At 31.2% G+C, this 18,378-nt stretch overlaps 3 protein-coding genes across 5 annotated transcripts in view; 1 reads left to right on the top strand and 2 right to left on the bottom strand.

Moving 5' to 3' along the window:
* LOC127721268 (zinc finger protein 227-like) overlaps nt 1-18,378 on the bottom strand; it is a 171,121-nt gene that overhangs the window by 97,534 nt on the left and 55,209 nt on the right. The gene's annotated exons all lie outside the window — the stretch shown is intronic.
* LOC127721256 (centrosomal protein of 78 kDa-like) overlaps nt 1-18,378 on the bottom strand; it is a 137,417-nt gene that overhangs the window by 108,062 nt on the left and 10,977 nt on the right. For all 3 annotated transcript variants that reach the window (XR_007991096.1, XR_007991095.1, XM_052227931.1), the window contains exon 6: nt 17,602-17,705. Coding sequence is in view for 1 of the 3 variants with exons in the window: in XM_052227931.1 (XP_052083891.1) it covers nt 17,602-17,705 (104 nt within the window). In the remaining 2 variants the exon portion in view is untranslated. The remainder of the gene's footprint in view (nt 1-17,601; nt 17,706-18,378) is intronic.
* Nucleotides 14,321-15,500, top strand: LOC127721275 (uncharacterized). Its single transcript, XM_052227958.1, has one exon. It carries the CDS (start codon nt 14,445-14,447, stop codon nt 15,480-15,482), a length of 1,038 nt encoding a protein of 345 aa, XP_052083918.1. The 5' UTR covers nt 14,321-14,444; the 3' UTR covers nt 15,483-15,500.

Raw genomic sequence — 18,378 nt, 5'->3', positions numbered from 1 at the left:
GTATGTTTCAATACACATTTACATAAATTTATTATGGGGATCTTGCTGGTAAATCTTTACTTTTGATCATTAGAATAAACCAGATTTAATTGTCCATAATTGGTTAACATATGATGATGATCATGAAGATGCAGTGGTGCATAATGTCCAGCAGCAAATATTACATGCATATCAGGACAACAGGAACTTGTTAATGTGATATGAATGCGAACCCTCCTTGGTACTGATCCACATGCTGAGCTAAATTTTTAATATGCTGTCCCAAGTCGGGAGCCTCTGGCCTTTGTTAGTCTTGTATGTTTTTTTAATTTTAGTTCATTTATATGTTTTGGAGTTTAGTATGACGTCCATTTTCACTGAACTAGTACACATTTTTATTAGGGGCCAGCTGAGGCCCACCTCCGGGTGTGGGATTTTCTCGCTGCGTTGAAGACCCATTGGTGGCCTTCGGCTCTTATCTGCTCTTTGGTTGGGTTGTTGTCTCTTTGAAATATTCCCCATTTCCATTCTCAATTTTATTAGTTCAAAATGTAATAGTCAACACGCAAAGGAAGATTTGTCACCCTATTCGGACATATTATTCTGACTGGCTCAGCAGAGAAGCAGCAAATACCAATTATTAACTTTTTGGTTGAACTGGTCAGGGATGGAACACACAACCCTGACACTTGAGCACAGCATTCTACCACATCACAAGTTTGTTTCACAAATGAATGATCAGACTTGATCAAAGTGGAAGGATTAGCTAACTATAAAACCAGGTTTAACTAATCATTTTTTGCAAAAAAAAAGCCTGTACCAAATCATGAATAATATGACAGATGTTTTTTCACTTATTCCATTGGTTTATAATGTTTGATTTTGTCAGTTTTTATGGATTTTCCCCCTTTTTTAATTAACATTGGAGTTTGGTATTTTTGTTATACTTTTTTGATAGAACATCTGTTTTACATTTACAGACAATAGACACTTGTTCAATTAATTTTAGAATTGGTCTAAATTAATTTCTAGATCTGTAATTAATATTGAACAAATCTTTTCAGCCACAGTTCCTAAAAGCTGAAAATATATACATTAAGACTCCATAAAAACAAATCATTTTAGTTCTTCTAAGAGATACATATCAATGCCTTATCCTGCCAATAACATTTTCTATTAAATCCAGAGAGGATTCCTGATTGATTTAGGTCTCATCTGTTCATTTGAGAGCTCAAGACCATTTCATTCAACAATTTTACGACAAGAATAATTACAATTTGGTTCAATTTAAGAAAGAAATATAAAAACCCTATGGCATTGTGGCATATGGAAAACTAAGGCATGGTCAAATGGACTGTTTAAGAATTTAAGAGATTTTTTTGAAAAAAAAGATTAAAGAGAATAATGAATCCAATTGGGTTTTATTCATTGCACTTAATTTTGCAAAACATAAAAATTTAAAACAAGTTCAATTATAAATGTTATTGCTTTAATAGAAGAGACAAACTGTTTTCTTTAACAAAAACATTAAGAATTTCTCCTAAAAAATGTCCCTGTCCATGTACTGTAAATTCAAAAATTATTGCGATGTTTTTATTATTGCAAAAAATGCGACATGGTTATAATCGCAATAATTTAAACTCGCATTTTGAAATTTTTTATATGAATTAAACAGGATTTTTCTCAATATCGCAAAAAATTAAAATTGCATTTTCAGTCTAAAATGACAAAATCGCAATAATAAATGCACGCAATAATTTCTGAATTTACAGAATTCAATATGCCAATATTCTTTAGTGTGATTATAAGCTAGGAAAACCTTCAACTGTTTTTGTCAACAAATGAATCTCAATAAACCAGTCCAACTTTTACAGTATGTCAATAGTTCAATTACAAATTCTACAGAATGCAAAATTGGGGAGAAGTCATACTGTGTTTGCCAACAAATTAATAGTGATTGATGGCGTAAATATATCTCATGGTGTAGAAAAGAAAATTTCCAAATAAAACATGAATTTGATCAAGTTACCGGAAATTTCCAAATTAAGATTTCCATGTTTTTTATTACTGCTGCAATAAGGCAACTAAATCATTCAAGACTTGACAGTTTAAAAGCCAAAGGGACAAAAAATTCTTAGAATAGGAATTAATTATTTATATCTAGTGTATTATTGTTCTTGTAGATTTTTCCACATTTATTCAAATGAAATTAAAATGTATTTTACTGAAATGAAAGATGCATAATAAATATTTCGGAAGTTGGAACGAGAGCCCATGCATTTATTTCAATTGAAGAGCAGATTTATGATTTCCTATATTTGACATGAAAAGTTGTTTTCATTGAAATTACGACCAAAAACTGTGGATGTCTCCTAATCATTTGCAATCATCATTTTAAACACATTATTTACATAAAAAACATTTTATCTCATTTCGTGACTTGTCTTTCAGTGTTAACACTCTTTTTGCAACATAAGTTTATTTCTATAATTTCTCAAGGTTTTTAGCCTGTGAGTCATGGTCAGTAGTTTTACCAGTGTGTAATCATAGACAAAAAAAGTATTTTAAACCAAAAGTAAAATTGTGGAAAAACACTCTCAAAAACATGACAAAATCAAAAGGTTTTACAATATTCTCACCAGTTTTCACAAATTTCAAGTCCAGGAACAACTGAAATAAAATACCAGGGTATTCCAGTTTTAGCTATATGACTGCAAACCAAGGGTCCAGAAATGATCATATTTGCCAGTAATGTCCTAAACTGAAAGCTATTTGTCCTAAACGGCAGATTGGAATTTAGGACAAATAAATTTTTTTTACAGAAATAATTTCGGTCCTTTCATTGAGATTGGGTTTCTTTATCGCTATTTTGCAGTTGTTTTTGTTTTGTAATCCCTTTCCTGTAATAAAACTGCCACTCAGGTATAGTATGATAATCCTGATGGCCTTCCCAATGCAGTGCAAACCCTTACTTTTTGAAGGTATGACTAAAATTCTCTAAAGGCAAGATGTCAATTTTCACTCCAGAATGAAATATACAGGATTCTTTCATAAAAGAAGAAAAAAGTACTTTTATCAGTGTTAAAAATTAGCAAATGGCAATTGCCATTTAAAAGAAAATTCATCAATTTGTCAGAAATGATTTGACCATAAACTGGACATAAAATCTTAATTCTGTAACTTTCAAGACAGAAATTAATCAGTCCGTAACACATAGTTTCAAAAGTTCATGTATATATTATGCATTATAACAGAACGTTGATTAATAATGTTAATGACCAGTCAATTGACTCAGCATAAAATCAATGTATCTATTTTAAATGTTGTATTTGAAAATTTGCTGACATCAAAAGGTTATTTCACTGTGGTAAATTGAGGAAAACGTGTTTCTGCAAAAGAAAAATCAAGATATGTATGGCCCCATGTATCAGAGGCCCAGGCCCCTCATAATGGAGCTTCATATACAATAAATGCATACATAGACTTTTTACAAGTATCACTCCAATCATTTGTTTGCCCCCCCCCCCTCTTTTTCCAAATCCTGGATCCGCACCTTTGTATATAATTAAACCTTTCATAAAACAGAAGTCTCTTTGTTTCATTTATTCATGGTTGCTTTCTCATGTATGTAATCCCACACAATCATGGTTGCTATCTCATGTATGTAATCCCACACAATCATGGTTGCTATCTCATGTATGTAATCCCACACAACTAATTTGAATCAAAGGTCAGAAATCTAACTGAAAGGGGCTGAACTCAAAATCAAGTCAAAATCAGAATTATACACCAATATCGGTAAACACAATTTTCAGCCATAAAGGTGTAAGAAGAGGGTGGAAGATATTTCCTCCCCCTCCATATTCCTTGGGTACTTACACTTTACAGTATGATTATGATCTAAGTCTTCTAAAGTCATTTCATTTTCTCTTAGAAATTAATTCATCTTTTGATTATTCCATTGCTTCATGTAAAAATATAAAAAAATGCTTTATAACATCATGATTATGCAGCTTCAAAGTCGAAATAGTTTCATACCTGTTGATGATTCTTTTAATCTGAACATAATTTTGAGAGCATTTCATTTTCATCACAAGTAATAAATTTTTTAATACAATGTTTATTGGCATATAAATTTAACCCTTTCTCACAAACTAGCATAAAGTTCTTTGCACTTATTTGGTTTGTTAGTTCCCAGAGTCATTCAAAATAACCTTTAATGATCTTTGCTACTCTTGTTTTTGACTTTTTGTCAGATATTCGGTATCCTTTAGTTTAATCCATGTAGTGCCAATAAAAATTTTGTCGGCTAACCCCTACTTTTCATAATTTTAATTATTACATATCGCTAAAAATTTCATAATTTTATTACATATAGTTTAAAACTTCATAACTTTATTACATATAGTTCAAAATTTCATAATTTTATTACAAATTGTTAAAAAAAAATTTTTTTTTAAATCTTATAAAATTCTTGTTATTCTTTCACAGTTTTTGAAAGAAATAGGGGTCAATAATAACTGCATGAAAAAGCTATCTAGAGAGAATCGTTACCCAGCAAATTTTCAATTTGATAATATCTCAACAACAACAAAAAACAACCAAAATTAAGACACAGACCTATAATTTTCATCTGCTTTTAAAGTTGCATTATGCCTATAGATACTATCAATTTAAAGCAGTCTTTTAAAATTGTTGTCAATATAATGGAATTTTAAGTGACTGTCATACAAGTGAGAGGTTTAGCTAGCTATAAAACCAGGTTTAATCCACCATTTTCTACATAAGGAAATGCCTGTACCAAGTCAGGAATATGACAGTTGTTTCCCATTCATTGATGTGTTTGAGCTTTTGATTTTGCCATTTGATAAGGGACTTTCCATTTTGAATTTTCCTTGAAGTTCGATATTTTTGTTATTTTACTTTTTAAAAGGCTTGTTATTTTGAAACAGAGGAGAGAGCATCCTCAAAACAATCTTAAAAAAATAATTAGAAGATTTAATGATCATATTAAAATAAGTATTTTTTTTACTTTCAATTTCTAGAACAGAACTATACTAAAGTGACCTTGAAATCATTCAAATTGAAAATTTGATTTCATGATCAATTTACTAAAATGCTTCAATTGCAGTGACAATTAACTTTTCACAATTTGCATTTTTGTCTTAATAAAAATCTATTATCATGATTAACTACAAGTTTGAATCAATTTAAATGATTTATTCTTAAATCTAAATGGTTTTGTAACCTCTTAGTTTATTTTTCTTCCCATCAAAATATTTTCATTAGGAGATAACAAATTTGATTATCAATATAAAAATATTTTTGTTTGATTTAAGGCCATTTATGCCATGTAAAATAAGTGTTCAATTTTAAACTTTTTTCAATTTTTTTAAAACCTTATACTGTGGATTCATTAGGGAATGACCATTTAACATCAGGGGGGGGGTGTTATGGAGTTTTTCCTAAAAAAATATTTTGATCCCCAATTTGATGAAAAAAAAATAATTTGATTGATAGCATCGAAAAACTAAAAAAAAAATGTTCACGCTTTGCGGAAATAATTTTCTGACTCAGACAAAAAAACGTAACTCCCCCCCCCCCCCTTTGAAGTTAAATGGTTGCTCCCTTATTATTCGTGGGATCAAAATTTGTGGATCTTGTGGGTCAATGTAAATCCTGAACAGTGTTCTCCCCAGGATGTTTTGATAGTGGTGTGGTAAGCGTGTGGTATTAGATTGATTCACCTTACGTGTTTGTGACATGACGTAACATTTGTACTGTCATGTTGGTTATATAGTATTTAATAGACAAAATCCTAGTTATTTTTAATACATATATGCATGTCACATGCATGTACGGAAATGGAATTAAGTTAATTTACATTTTATTTAGCATTGAAAATTAAAAAGCCAAATAATTGAAGTATTTTGATTTGACACCATCCCAATTCCCCTTTATTTTTTAAAGATTAAGTATTTTTCACAGTAGGTATATCATTTATTCACTTTTAGTTGTGTCACATATATTTATATATTTCAATGATAACTTCATAATTTACTGACACATTTATAAAGAAAGACTTTAAATGTTAAAAAAAGTACAAATATTCCATAGGCCCATATGCAGACTTTGGCAATCCATGAAATCAAATATCCATAAAAATACATTTTCATCAATCCACATAATTTGTGTCCACGAAAAATGACTCCACATTAGTCTTCAACATGTCTAATGTTGAGTAGAGTCCCGTCCTCTTTTTCTTTATTTAGTGCTTTTAGTCAATTGTATTTTTTTGTTGTTTGTGATGGACCAATCTGATAGTCATAAGAGAACATTTCTATTTTGTTTAGACCTACAAATAACTAGAGGCTCTAAAGAGCCTGTGTCGCTCACCTAGGTCTATGTGCATATTAAACAAAGGACACAGATGGATTCATGACAAAATTGTGTTTTGGTGATGGTGATGTGTTTGTAGATCTTACTTTACTGAACATTATTGCTGCTTACAATTATCTCTATCTATAATGAACTTGGCCCAGTAGTTACAGTGGAAAATATTTTGTAAAAATTTACAAAAATTTACAAAATTTATGAAAATTGTAAAAAATTGACTATAAAGGGCAATAACTCCTTAAGGGGTCAATTGACAATTTTGGTCATGTTGACTTATTTGTAGATCTTACTTTGCTGTACATTATTGCTGTTTACAGTTTATCTCTATCTATAATAATATTCAAGATAATAACCATAAGCTGCAAAATTTTCTTAAAATGACCAATTCATGGGTAGCAACCCAACAAAGTGTTGCCTGATTGGTCTGAAAATTTCAAGGCAGATAGATCTTGACCTAATGAACAATTTTATTCTGTCAGATTTGCTCTAAATGCTTTGGTTTCAGAGATATAAGCCAAAATCTACATTTTACCCCTATGTTCTATTTTTAGCCATGGCGTCCATCTTGGCTGGTTGGCCGGGTCACCGGACACATTTTTTAAACTAAATACCCTAATGATGATTGTGGACAAGTCTGGTTTAATTTGGCCAAGTAGTTTCAGAGGAGAAGATTTTTGTAAAAGTTAACGACGATGGACGACGGACGCCAAGTGATGAGAAAAGCTCACTTGGCCCTTTGGGCCAGGTGAGCTAAAAATGAGTGGTGTCACCGGGTTGTTTGTTTCTTATTGATGATCATGTTTTGGCATCTAGATGCCTTTTTTCTGACTAGATCACAAGCTAAAAGTGCCAAGGATAAAATTGAGAATGGAAATGGGGAATATGTCAAAGAGACAACAACCCGACCAAAGAGCAGAAAACAGCCGAAGGCCACCAATGGGTCTTCAACGAGCCTGTATGGATCACCTGATTTCTATGAAACTAATGTGATGGCAATACATGTCTTTCTCATACCATTCAAAATGGACATGGTTCTGCATACCAAACACAATATACCATTATCTTAAGCATATTAAGGGGGTACAGAACACCGAACTCTTTAAAAATCATCTTAACCTTTAAATCACATACTATTATAGTAAAGAGAATAAAAGCTTCTCAATGATCAAAATTAGTGTTTGTCAACATGCTATATATCCAATGAAATTATTCTTGTAAATTGAGTTGTTCAAATTTCTTGAAATTTTTATATTTTTGTCAACAGGTCAAAGAAAATATTTTTTTCAAAATTTGATAAAATTAAAAGAGCCAAATCTATTTAAGTCAAATTGTTGGTTACCCCTTTAATAACATAGCTTTAGCTAAAATGGCCTAAACTATGTAAACAGGGAAGTTAAATGTTGAGTCAATGAAGCACAACTCTGGAAACCAAGTCAAATAATATCCACTTTAAAAGATTTAACATATAACAGGCTATTATTTCAACTTGGAATTATTTTTAATTATGGAATTTGCATAATTTCTTGAGCTTGAAATTTTTAATTAATTCCATGTTTATTCTGCATTATAATTTTTTAAGCATTGCATAACACTTTCCATACAATGTATTTTGTATAGATAGTGTTGTGCTCGGCACAGTACATTCTATTGAAAATATGCATTCTTCTTTGTTATAGAAAGTGATGTGGGCCGCACAAAACAATAAACATGGAATTTATAAAAAATTTCAAGTACAAGAAAATATGCAAATTCCATAATTAAAAATAATTCCAAGTTGAAATAATAGCCTGTTATATAGGGTTAAGTTGAACTGATAAATGAGACAGCAATCCAACAATAACACACAAAAAGACATCTATAGGGAAACATAGGGTCTAAATTGTTCTGTCTAAAAAAAAAAATGATTACATTAAACTGAAACAAAAAATGATCTGCTAAAACTAATGAAACAGTTTATACAGAAATTAAAGATATGAAGAAAAAATTACTTGAGGGCCTAAAATCAATAAAACAGATCTAAAGGAATGTATATGGTAAACTAATAGAAACAAAAACCGAGGGCCTAAAATCAATGAAATAGATTAGATATGAAATATGATATAGCTATTAAACATTTATGTTTATGTTATCCTGTAATGATTGATCATTAATGTCACCATCCTCCGTGGACATAATTTAATACGATCGGTATTCTTAAATCAACTCTGTGGACGAATTTAATACCATCATTATTCTTACATCATGGATGGGTGAATGTCATTAGCTTCCAAATTAATATTAATTTGACAATTTGGTAATTTGAGGAGGAATTATTTTGCTATTCTTTTACAATAGTGAGCTGTCCTGCCTTTTGAATGATGAGACATTTTTTTTTATTAAAACAAAATTGTGAAGGAAATCAAAATTACCTGCATCTAAAGATTGAGACATTTTTTGTTTAGAAAATTGTGAAAGAAAAACGGTAAGAATAAGTAAATTTTGAATGATATGTAATTCTTAAATAAAGAGGAAAAATCAGCATCTTATTTTTAATGTATTTTTATGTAGAAAACAACAACTTGGTGATTTTTTTGTTGTGAAAAACCTGCTTGCTCATTTTAATTTAAATCTCTTATATTTACATATTTCAAAAAAGCTGGGAAGGAAAATTGTTATGAAATAATATATGTAATATTTCTTTATTGTTTTTCCAAACCCTGTCAAGTCTGTAAAAAATACTTGCATGATGCTTAATTGGCGATTGATATAAAAATTGTATTTTGTTATGAAACAAGTTAAAATTTTTATTATTGCTGCCAATGTTAACGTTATATCAATGACATATCAATATTTTGTAAAGGTGGGAAAATACATGTTTTTCAGAAAGTTTTCATTCAAGCTCAACATCTGGTGGCCTTCGTTGACTTTCAGGAGAAACAAGAATGTGTCCATAGTACACGGATACCCCACTCGCACTTTCATTAACTATGTTCAGTGGACTGTGAAATTGGGGTCAAAACTCTAATTTGGCATTAAAATTAGAAAGATCATATCATAGGGAACATGTGTACTAAAATTCAAGTTGATTGGACTTCAACTTCATCAAAAACTACCTTGACCAAAAACTTTAACCTGAAGTGGGACAGACGGACGAACGAACGAACACACAGACCGAAAAACATAATGCCCCTCTATTATTGTAGGTGGGGCATAAAAATGACAAATCAAAGTATTATAATCTTTTAGTTGATTACTTGGGTTTATGTGAACCACAAATTTTAATGTACTTATATTCTATAGGCTTATATGCAGACATTGGCCAAACTATGAAATCAAATATCATGAATATCAAAGAAAATACAATTTTTTTACAATCTACGAAAATTGGTACCAACGAAAACAAATGAAACTACGGCACTTCTACTAATGAGCAATCTTTGAACAATAACTTTCAGGAAGCTTAACTTGTAGTTGCTGATACTAAAAAAATAGGATGAAAATTTCATTAATGCACATGACATTTTTATGGTTAAATTTTTCAGCAAACAGGAAGTAGATTATAAAAGTAATTGAAAACATATTACACTATATGGTATAACTTAAAGAAGCTTGGTGCCATAAATCAAGAAGCTATGACATATTAATTGTTGAGAAAAATATAACAGACAGACATTAACCAGCATAACCCTCCCACTTTTGCGGCAGGGGTTAAAAAAAGAGGGTCTACAGAATAAAGGGCTAATATCACAGAAAATGGGCCAAAAAAATAGAGAAAATTACGCCAAAAAAAAAAAAGAATAAAGAATTATGGGGTGCTTAAATATAAAGAATAGAGAATAATGGGCAAACTCCATACAGAATATATAGAGAAATGGCTAGAAGATAAAAGAATACAGAATTGAATGACCCCCAACCATCAAGACCCTCATAAAATAGAGAGGGTGTGACAAAATGTAAGCTCCATTGAATTATATAATAAACTGTTAACACAGAGATATGTCTTGCCTTTTTTGTAATTTTGATAATGCAAATGTTTAAATTAAAATAGCAATACTTTAACATGTAAGTAATGCAAATATTCAAAGTCAATGAACCATGACTGAAGGTACATGGCTAAACAATCTCCATGGAAATGAGATGTGCCAATGCTAATACAACTGCATACCAAATACCATTGATTTATCATAAGTCATTCCCTTTAAACAAACCTAAACACAAACATTAACTTGTTAACTATGTAAAAGTTTCAAAGTCAATGAACCATGATGAGGGGGTGGGGCTATATATAATCTCAATGTAAACAAGACTTGCAAATACATTTGAATACCAAATATCATTGACGTAACATTAGCAGTTCATCTTAAACTGATCTAATCACAAACTAATATATGTAAACTAAGCAAAAGTTTCAAAGTCAATAGACCATGACTGAGGGGGAGGGGGCGGGGCCAAAAATTCTCCACGGAAATGAGATGTGCTAATGCTTATACAACTGCATACCAATTAACATTGGCCTACCACTAATAGTTCCCCTTAAACTGACCTAATCAAAAACAAATACATGTAAACTAAGCAAAAGTTTCAAAGTCAATAGACCATAACTGAGGGGGCAGGGCTAAATAATCTCCATGGAAATGAGATGTGCCAATGCTAATACAACGGCATACCAAATATCATTGACCTACCACTAGTGGTTCACCATAAACTAGACCTAATCACAAACTAATACATTGTTGAAGCTGCCCCAGCCGCTGGAAACAGCATACTCCCGCCAAGGTGAGACAAAAATCAAAAGTAATATAAATATATAAAATGAAATCCCTACGACTTTCAGGGTTCTCACTAATGATTTTTGAAGGCGAGTCCAGGAACTCTACATTTTTGGAAATGGGGAGTCCAACAGACATGACATTTTATTGCTATGTACCGTTAATTCATTATTTCAGTCCCAAATGACAAAATAGAGCTAGAAAATTACATCAAATTTTCATATTTTTAAAGTTTTGTTATAAAATTGTACCTTCAACGACTTAATAATGACTTGAATCATATCTATCTCCACTCCTTTATTCCAAGACAGAAAAACAAATTTTTGCAATTTCACATACTGTCAAAAAGAGGTACTCTCTACAATATGCAATTAAATTAAATTTACTGCTTTTAACTTGAACAACTCTTTAATTGTAAACTGATCAATCATTGATGTTATCTACTACAAAAATGACTTATTTAATGATATTTTCAATTCAATAAAGAAAGAACTTCAGGGAATCATTTTTCTTGTTTAGTTATCAAATGCATCAACATACCATTGTACTGGGAAAACTGAAATCATATTTAATAGATCAAATTCAAATTTATCACAAAAAACAGATTATTTCAAATTTCTTTGGGGTGAACATTTTCATTTAGTCAAGAAAGAGATTGATCTTTCTTCTGCGTTATTAATTTTTTCACAAAATGAAAACTTGTGAAAATCAGGAAACGGCAGTGCTCTTAAAAGGTCATGAACTCTTCTTAGAAAATGATAAAAGAATATGGTCATTCTATATGTCTGAATTCAAATTGTATGCAATTCATACAGTACAGTATAGCTTGTTGGGATTTTGTTATTTCTATTCTTTTACAATGGGTAGCTGTTACACCTCAATATTTTGTTCCTGAAACGCCAAACCCAGTTTTTTATTGGTTGAATTCTGAGTCTGAGTTCGATAATTGTACTCTAAATTTTTATGACCGCAGATCTAGGAGATAATTGCAAAATCCATGTGACTTGTAAAGTATTTCAACAATAATCACATCATTAAACTTTCTATCTGTAATTCAATGTTAAATTTCCAGTGTACAGATTGTTTTTTGCTGTTGTATTTTTTCTTTTGGTTATGATTGTGTTAGCCACTTAACTGCAACGTTTTCAAAATGAGCATATTATAATACATGTACATAGTATTTACCTTCATTTTGAGCAAAAAATTATAAAATAAATCATTCAATTTCTTAACTTTAAAGTTGAAAATTCAAGAAACTGTTCAAACCTCCCATGACCCCATCCCCTCTGTTTGAAAGGAGGCAGAAAACTCACACAAATTTCGTTTAGCCTTAAAGTTAACCTACTGTCTATATTTACATATAAATAAAGACATTTCCTTGGTGACAGAAATAGCCATTAGGAAACCATGATTAAACTGTCTGGAGAGCTTCAGAAAATTATTCCAAATCTATTGATCTTTATCTCAAATTTCTAATTCCATAACATCTATAATTAAAACATTGTAACCCTTATCTAAATCAACAGAGGCTAAATCCTATATTGATGGCCATATATAAAAATAAGAAGATGTGGTATGATTGCCAATGAGACAACTCTCCACAAGAGACCAAATAACACAGATATTAACAACTATAGGTCACCTTACAGCCTTCAACAATGAGCAAAGCCCATACCCCATAGTCTGCTATAAAAGGCCCCGAAATGACAAATGTAAAACAATTCAAATGAGAAAACTAGTCTAACGGCCTGATTTATGTACATAATGAACGAAAAACAAATATGATATACAGCAACAAATGACAACCACTGAATTACAGGCTCCTGACTTGGGACAGGCACATACAGAATGTGGTGGGGTTAAACATGTTAGCAAGCACCCAAACCAAGACCAGCACATATTTAAACATATCTACTTGTTTTCACTTTAACCTACTCTCACTGTGTCTTTGGAGCCTTAGAAATTATTCCAAAAGTTATGATATGTAACTCAAATTCCTGATTCCTTTAGAAAATTATTGCAATTTTTATGATATTTATCTCAAATTCCTGATTTCTTTACATCTATATATCAGACAGTATGACCATTATCTAGATTAAAAGGTTACACAGAGGCTAGTGTATATCAAATCTCAAATATCTATCTTTTTTCACCTTCAGCTGTTGTGTGTAACTTGGAAGCTTTAGAAAATTATTCCAACTTTTATGATATTTATCTCAAACTCCTGTTTTTTTTTTCATCAATATATCAGACAGTATGATAATTATCTAGATCAATAGGTAACATAGAGGCTAGTGTATATCAAATCTCAAATATCTATCCTTTTTTTATACCTTAAGCTGTTCTGTCTGTAACTTGGGAGCTTTAGAAAATTATTATTCCAATTTTTATGATATTTATCTCAAATTTCTGATTTCATTAAAAAAAAAAATATTGATTTCTTTACATCTATATATATCAGACATACAGTATGACCATTAACTAGATCAATAGGTAACACAGAGGCTATTAAAGTTAAAGGCATATGTATATCAAATCTCAAATATCTATCTTTTTCTACCTTAAGCTGCAATTTCTGTAACTTGGGAGCTTTAGAAAATTATTCCAACTTTAATGATATTATCTCAAATTCCTGATTTCATAGCATCTATAATTAAGAAAGTATTGTCCTTATCTAAATCAAAAGGTAACACAGAGGTTGAATCCTTTATTGATGGCTAGTGTATCCTTTATTGATGGCTAGTGTATCCTTTATTGATGGCTAGTGTATTCAAATACTAGAAGATGTGATATGATCACCAATAAGAAAACTACTCATCACACCCAAAGGACAAGGATAGAAACATAGATATGTCTGATCTTGTTTGCATTTTTAAATAGGAAGAAAGAAAGGATTCAGAAAAAAAAAAGATGAATGTGTCTGAGGATACGAATCGTCCCGTTCAAGCTTCACAATTTTCCAAGTTAGTTCTTTTAGCTGTTCCTCATCTTGATTTCTCAAGTTTTTGAGTAAACTTGACATGTATTTCAGCTAATGAGCAAAAAAGCCATAACTATATTACATTGATAATTGCTTCCCTTGACAAACATTTGTGCAATGCTGAAAACAAAACCATATTTGAAGAAGGCCTTTATCTATTGTGTTAATCTTGAATACTATATTCTTTTTTTATTTTATTTCAGGTACTGTGGGAAAAGTTTATCAATATATTACACTGACACTTATTGTGCAATTTTGAAAACAAAACATAATTGAAGACAGCCTTAATTTGTGTTGTTTATTATCTTAAATCTAAAGATATGCAGTGATGTTAAAGTATAATGCCAAATCATAATGGACTGTCATCTTCAATTCACAACAACGTATCACTTCAACAGAACGGAAAACCTCAACAGTTGCCATGGTTACACAATTCAACTCCTCCGGGCCTAAATAAAATCACACTATTAAATACTACTAGTGACAGCTTAACAATGCAGCCGAGCTTCCGACAAATATCTGATGTAGATTCATTAGAGGACGACACTCATTTGCATAAAACTGCCGTAATAATCATAATGAGTATTCTTATTTTCATTTCACTCACCATATCTGCTGCCGTTTTAGTTTTTTGCAAGAAGAAAAATTCCGTGTTCAGTTATCAAAAATCTGATCATGCAGATAAAGATTATGAATATGAAATGGATGACATAAATACTGAAAATGAATCTTCTGATTCCATGGAAACCACTGAACCAATCAGATCACAGACATATCCTTCAATAGCAGACGTAAATTCATCTTCAAATAAAATAAGATACAAATTCATACCCAAATCGAATACATTTTCAGGAATTGAATATTGTGGTTTGGACACGGCACGGGAACATTCTAATAACTTTTCACTATCGAACAGCTTGTATTCAAGTTCGTCACCGAGTCTTAATTTTCAATCACTCACAATAAAAGTTGATGTGGAACCATGTTTACAATCTCAATCCTCAGAGTGTTTGACTGATTATTCAATGTACAATGATAACTCAAGCACTTATATGACTGAACATGAACACATTACAAATTCACATTCAGCTGAACGTTTCAACAGTGCTATTCCTTGGGATTATGATTCAAACTCTTTAGAGAATGATGAACTGCAAACAACATCAATATTATCTAAAAACCCTTTTACAGAATCAACCAACAGTTCTGATCAGAACTTTTCAATAAGTCCCATATGCTCAATGAATTTATCAAATGAAACTGTGAATAAGAAATCTCAGAAAAAATGGGTTTTGGAAAAACAAAGTTCTGAGGAAAGTGATGAACTGTTTCAAATCAGTAAACCACTTTTACACAGGAGGGGAGATCACTCTAATTGACTTCAGAAGGGCAGCCAAATGTATTGCTATCTATAATAATGTATAAATTTCTTCTAAAATATTATTTTTTTACTTAATGTAGTTTCATTTCTCCCTACTAGAAACCCACAATCACTTTAAAAAAAACAATAATCAGGGTAAGTTGTCTTTAACTAAATTTTACTGGTTACTAATTTTAAAGGTAGAGTTGTCTCTCTTAGTTTAGTAAAAAATATAGGCACATACACCCAATTACAAGGATTCATTTTACCATATCCGCACAGCAGACAAACAATTAGCAATACTGTGGATTCGTTTTTATTCGTGGTATACCAATTTTCGTGGGTTTCGTGGGTCACAGCGAACCACGAATTTAAGAATTCAACGAAGAATAATCCCGAGATATGTGTATGGAGTCGGGATGTTTATTTCCGCTTATGTTATGCAGTTCTAGTATAGTGTTGACTAGCGATAAACATTGTAACATAACACATGTTTTTATTGAAAGAAGATACAAGTATTTTGATTAAATTAATAATAAATATGAATATCAGTGATAATTTACTTTTTAAAATTGATTAAAACTATTCATGGAAAATAACTGCAAGTTGTTAATTATCGTGTCATAGTTTGGTTTACTGGTGATTAAAAATCAATAGGATTAAATACGGGGATATTGCCCGTAGGTAATACTGTTGATGACAGGAACATTTATTTTCACACCTTTTACTTATATGACTGTTTATTATATCGTGATTAGGGAAATGGAAATCATAGAGTTTTGAATGCCTTATAAAATTCCGACAAGAATTTATAAATTGTAAAACAAACAAATAATTAGTTGTCTCTGTCCATTATTGTAAAACACTTTAACCTAGAATGACCAAGCGAGGATTTTGACAATTCAAAACTTTTTCAATGAATTCCTTCTTTTTTGTTTGTTTTATCATTGATCAAACCAAGGAGAATATATAATCTCCTAAATCAAAAAGAAATCCACGATTACGAATCTGATTTTTTTTTTTTTTTTGTAATCAGCAATCCACGAATTTACGTATACCACGAAATGCCTTTTTTTCTCTATCCACGAAAATTGATACCCACGAAAATAAATGAATCCACAGTACGAATAAAAGGAGCTAGGAGGAATATGTTATTGAGACAGCAACCAATCAACAAAAGGACATCTAAAGGGAAAGATACAGGCTTCAACAAAAGTCAGGTTTCTTTACAATATATCAAGCAATGGCGCATATTTTGACTTTCTAAAACTTGAGACTGACTTAGTCTTATGTCTTTTCGTAATAACTTGGTATCATAAAAATGTATGATGAATCAATATCAAAGATTTGGCTTTAGTTTCAAGTTTCCCTAATTGTTTAAACAGTATGTACCGTAGTTAAGAGGTACAAGAAAAATGTGTCATTAAACAACCAGGTCATTACTAATTCATCTCATTTCAAATCATTGTTCACTCATGTCAATATTCATTTATGCATTGTTCATTCAGGTTGTCTTTATTCATGTTAATCATTTTATATATATATGCATTCAAACTAATTACGTTAAAGACACAGGGAGGCATTCATCAGCAAAAGATAAACAGTACAGTCAAACCTATATTAAGCGAAAACCTGTCTTGTAAGGGCACTATCTTCCTACCCTGCTGTATTAATACCTATGCAATTTGAACCTTATTTCAAAGGTCACTTTTCTTATAAGGTCAGTTTTCTCTGGTCTCAATGATGACCTTTATATGCAGGTTTGACATTATTGCAATGGTTTACCTATATTGTCTATGAAAGGTCAATACTCCAGCTAATCAATTATCACTAGCCTGCAATTTTTACTTACCATAATCATCTATGCTAATGAATCAGCTTATTTGGCTGTCAAGACTACATACAGCCTGTGAAGTGAACTTACCTTAATCACTTTTGCTAATGAATCAGCTCCTTTTGCTGTCAGACTACATACAGCCAGTGAAGTGAACTTACCTTCATCACTTTTGCTAATGAATCAGCTCCTTTTGCTGTCAAGACTACATACAGCCTGTGAAGTGAACTTACCTTAATGACTTTTGCTAATGAATCAGCTCCTTTTGCTGTCAGACTACATACAGCCTGTAAAGTGAACTTACCTTAATCACTTTTGCTAATGAATCAGCTCCTTTTGCTGTCAGACTACATCCAGTAAAGTTGATAGAATTTACTGTGGTTGAGTTCTTTATTCCTTTACACAGAACTGAAATAAAAAAACATTAAATCAAAAATAACAATTATTTATTGGATTGATTGATTGGGTGTTTAACGCCAGTTTCAGCACTGGCTATATGGAGGCGGTCAGTTTTAATTGGTGGAGGAAGCTGGAGTGTCTGGAGAGAATCATGACCTTCAGCAGGAAAACTTAAAATCCTAGTCAATAAAGATTGGAGTTAAACTTACCTGCCACGTGTGGGGTTCAAACTCACAACCTAAGTGTTGACAGGCTAGTGATACAGTAGTTGAAATAATTAGGCCCCTTTTTCTAAGGATTGTATTCTGCCTCTTAACAATGTTTATTTTATGATATATTTCGATGCAGTTTGTATGTGTATGTTTTTCATCGTGTGTTTTACTTTTTACATACGTTCTAAATAAGCGATGAGAGAGGCTTAAGGATGTTCGCTCCTCTTGTTTTTGAAATTTTGCCAGATTTTCGGAAATCCTCTGGTTTTATCCATGTTTTGCCATTAAATAATTTTGTCCACTAACCCCTACTTTTCTTTTCATAATTTTATTTCATATAGTTTTAAAAGCCATATTTGAAAATCTTATAAAATCCTTGTTATTTTTTCATAGTTTTTAAAAGAGAAAGCGGACAATGTTAAAAGTATGAAAAATCTAGAGAGAATCATTTCCCGCCAAATTTTCAATGG

This window comes from Mytilus californianus, unplaced genomic scaffold (genome assembly GCF_021869535.1).
Source record: "Mytilus californianus isolate M0D057914Y unplaced genomic scaffold, xbMytCali1.0.p SCAF_12, whole genome shotgun sequence".
Classification (NCBI taxonomy): domain Eukaryota; kingdom Metazoa; phylum Mollusca; class Bivalvia; order Mytilida; family Mytilidae; genus Mytilus; species Mytilus californianus.
The sequence above is the reverse complement of the archived record's forward strand: the minus strand, read 5'-3'. Positions and strand labels throughout refer to the sequence as shown.

What these genes read in the sequence shown, in the direction of transcription:
- LOC127721275 (XM_052227958.1), top strand. Translation starts at nt 14,445, where the DNA reads ATGCCAAATCATAATGGACTGTCATCTTCAATTCACAACAACGTATCA.